Source organism: Triticum aestivum, chromosome 1D (assembly GCF_018294505.1).
Source record: "Triticum aestivum cultivar Chinese Spring chromosome 1D, IWGSC CS RefSeq v2.1, whole genome shotgun sequence".
Taxonomy (NCBI): Eukaryota; Viridiplantae; Streptophyta; class Magnoliopsida; order Poales; family Poaceae; genus Triticum; species Triticum aestivum.
The window spans coordinates 378105916-378109126 of record NC_057796.1 but is presented as its reverse complement, the minus strand read 5'-3'; the positions used below and the strand labels follow the sequence as shown (position 1 = coordinate 378109126).

The following is a 3211-nucleotide window of genomic DNA, read 5'->3' as shown; positions in this document are numbered from 1 at the left end:
AGGCGGCCTTCGCCGCGCTCGCCGGGCCACTGCAGCAGCCACTGCAGCTGCCATCCATCGCCACCACCGCCCAGCCCTGGCTGCAGTGGCAGCCGCCGCTCCTGGCGGCCTCCGCCGCGCCCGGCGCTCCGCCGCAGCAGCCGCTGCAGCTGCAGCAGCCACCGCCGGTCAACTCCGGCCCCGCATCGACCGCGCCGGCGGGAGTCCCGCTCCACCAAGTCCAGTCCCCGCCGTCGCCGTCACCGCTTCCGTCTTGGATCGCTACCCGCCACGTGTCGGCGGCGGTGAGGCTACTGCGCGCGGCCTCCTAGCGCGTCAGCGTGTGCGGGAGATGCGTGGTGTGCAGCTGCCGCTCCTCCAAGTTGCCCTTCGCTGCGCAAAGGACCTTGATCTCATCCGCTGCGCCGGGGATCTTGGGCATGCGGTTTCCCCCACGGGCAGCGGGCCTGCTGTTTTCCCCGCGGGCAGCGACCTCAAAGTCTGCGACATCGGCGGTTGGGGGGGCGCACCCCTCCTCGTCATTCTCCATCGCAAGCCCTCCACTCTTCCCTGTGCGGTGCAGACCAATAGTCGTCCGACAGGAAGAAGGCATGGTGTCACCGACAGCAGCGCACCACGTAGCACCACTGCATTCCGTCACCGGCCGCCGCGATGGCGCCTTTGCTGGTCACTCTTGCGACCACTTCCAGGTGGTCCTACACATGCACTCCTTTTGTCTAGATGGTGTCCATGGGATCCAGGTGGTTGTACACGTGCACGTCCGACGTGCGGATGGTGTCCACTTTTTGTTAAGGGATCCAAAATAAAGCGTCCCGGTCCATTTCAGGTTGAGAATAATAAAACAAGCCGAGATGTAAAAGGCTTGTTTTTAGGTGTTAGGTTTGTGTTGCGTCGACTCATGGTTATAAGTTGGTTAGGCTGCAGCTTGAGGACAAGCTGCATGTCCAGGTGGGGTGTAGTGTTAGAGTACGTAATGGGCCTAATGGGCCCGTTAGTCTTAGGGTTAATTAGAGATAAGAGTCGCTTGTTTAGGGGTCAAGTAAGCCTTGCTTGAGAGTCAAGTAAACCTCTTTATATAAAGAGAGGAGATGTATCAATCTAATCAAGCAATAATTAAGAAGGAAATCCCTTCCCTCTTGCCCGGCCGTGGGCAGAAAGGCCCCCGGCCGGCCCTCTCGCGCCCTCCTTCTAGCAGCGCCATAACACAATCATTACTGAACTAACCAATTCTGGGGAAAATTATGTTCAGCCACAATTGCTCCTTAACATGCGGATAGCACAAATTTTTTGTTTTAGCCATGCATCACCGCTTTTGATTAAATTTGTTTATTCTATTTATATAAAAAAAGAGTTTTAGTTTCATCAGTACAAGCAGTATAAAATCTGCACCCTGGACCATATTTTGTTAAGAAACATCTATTTATGCTATCTAAACCGACAGGTACAAGTATATTGGAGGCCATACAAGAATCCGTCGGTGTGGAAACTGAAGTTGTGTATGAAGAATGCCCAACAGAGGCTATTATTGAAAGCGGAGAATTTTCTTATGCTATTGTTGCGGTTGGTGAGGTTCCTTATGCTGAAGGGTTGGGAGATAGAACTGACCTTAGTATCCCATTTAATGGTTCAGACCTGATTACTCGTGTTGCTAGTAAAGTCCCTACTCTAGTGGTTGTTGTATCTGGAAGGCCCTTGGTTATTGAACCGCAAGTTCTGGAGAAGATAGATGCTCTAGTTGCTGCCTGGCTACCTGGAAGTGAGGGCATGGGAATTACTGATTGCCTCTTTGGAGATCATGATTTCGTGGGTAAATTGCCTGTATCGTGGTTTAGGTCTTCTGATCAACTGCCTATAAATGTTGGAGATGCTAACTATGATCCCTTATTCCCTTTTGGATATGGGTTGAAAATGTTCAGAAGTGATGAAGGTTTAGCATAACTTCATCATTGATCTGGTTATAAATTTGAATCATTACAATAATGTTACATATATGTTGTAAAAGAGAAAGATGTCTTGCTGCAAATAATGGGTTGTGCAAAAGAGAATTAATGTCTTGTTGCAAATTATGGTACTGGGTTATGTAAAAGAGAATTTATGTCTTGTTGCAAATTATGGTGTATGTAAGGTGTACAAGCCCTAATTTCTTGTATTCTTATATATGAGTTATTCCTTCAATTACCAAATGATAAATATTACTTGATTTTCCTTCGGTTTTGTCGAACCTATTTACTTGACTGATTGGTTTTGGTTTGCTGTTGCTATTTTTGCACCAAAGGAAGCTACAATAGGATGATCAGAAATAATTTTCATTCTGAATGTTGCTGAGCATTTAGCTGCAAAAGAGAATTGGTTGATTCTTGTCAACTTACTGTGTCAGTATATCGTCGGAGGAAAGTTCAGTGTGATATTTGGAGACTGGACTGCTGATGTTGTCCATAGAATAATCAGAAACAACTGTCATTCTGAATGTTTTTCAGCTCTTAGCTGAACCCATTTTCAGACAACCTTTTCTTTTAATGGTAAAGGATGCAAGTGCAGCAAGATTGGCCCATATTCCCATAGCCCATACAGCACAATTCACCGAAAAGGAGTGGTTCAGAGAAATTAAGATGCCTTCAGCCTTTGACAATTATCTATTTATGATGATGATTGAGGAGGGCATATTGGTGTATTGCAACTAGGTGTTTTGTAATGTATTTGAATATCCAGGTTCTTGCCGTCTTATGAATTTATCACAAGTGTTGATGAACTGGTAAGCAGGTGTCCAAGATGTAACAGTAGGTAACATTTCTCAACAATACGGCATGGGAGAGGAGGCAAAAGGTATGATTTAAGGTATAAGGATCAGAGGATGCATGCTAAATTACACTTCATCCGTCTCCCAAAAGAAGACCTATAAATTTTATCTCAAGCCATGATGCAAAGTTTGACCGAGTTTATTGGAAAAAACTATCAACAACCACAATACTAAATAGATAGAATATAAACATATACTCCCCCTGTTCCCAAATGTGAGTCTTTTTAGAGATTCCAACAAAGGACTACATACGGAGCAAAATGAGTGAATCTACACTCTAAAATATGTCTATATACATCCGTATGTTGTAGTTCATTTGAAATCTCTAAAAAGACTTGTATTTAGGAACGCGGGGAGTATTTTGTTGTGTAGTTAGTGACACTAATTTTAGTATTGTACTGTTGATGGTTTTTT

At 45.5% G+C, this 3211-nt stretch overlaps 1 protein-coding gene across 1 annotated transcript in view; it reads left to right on the top strand.

Moving 5' to 3' along the window:
* Positions 1-2175, top strand: part of LOC123182203 (beta-glucosidase BoGH3B) — a 5697-nt gene extending 3522 nt beyond the window's left edge. The window contains exon 8 of the mRNA XM_044594699.1: positions 1442-2175. Within this exon, the coding sequence (XP_044450634.1) occupies positions 1442-1938 (497 nt within the window). The 3' untranslated portion in view covers positions 1939-2175. The remainder of the gene's footprint in view (positions 1-1441) is intronic.
* Positions 2176-3211: the final 1036 nt, after the last annotated feature.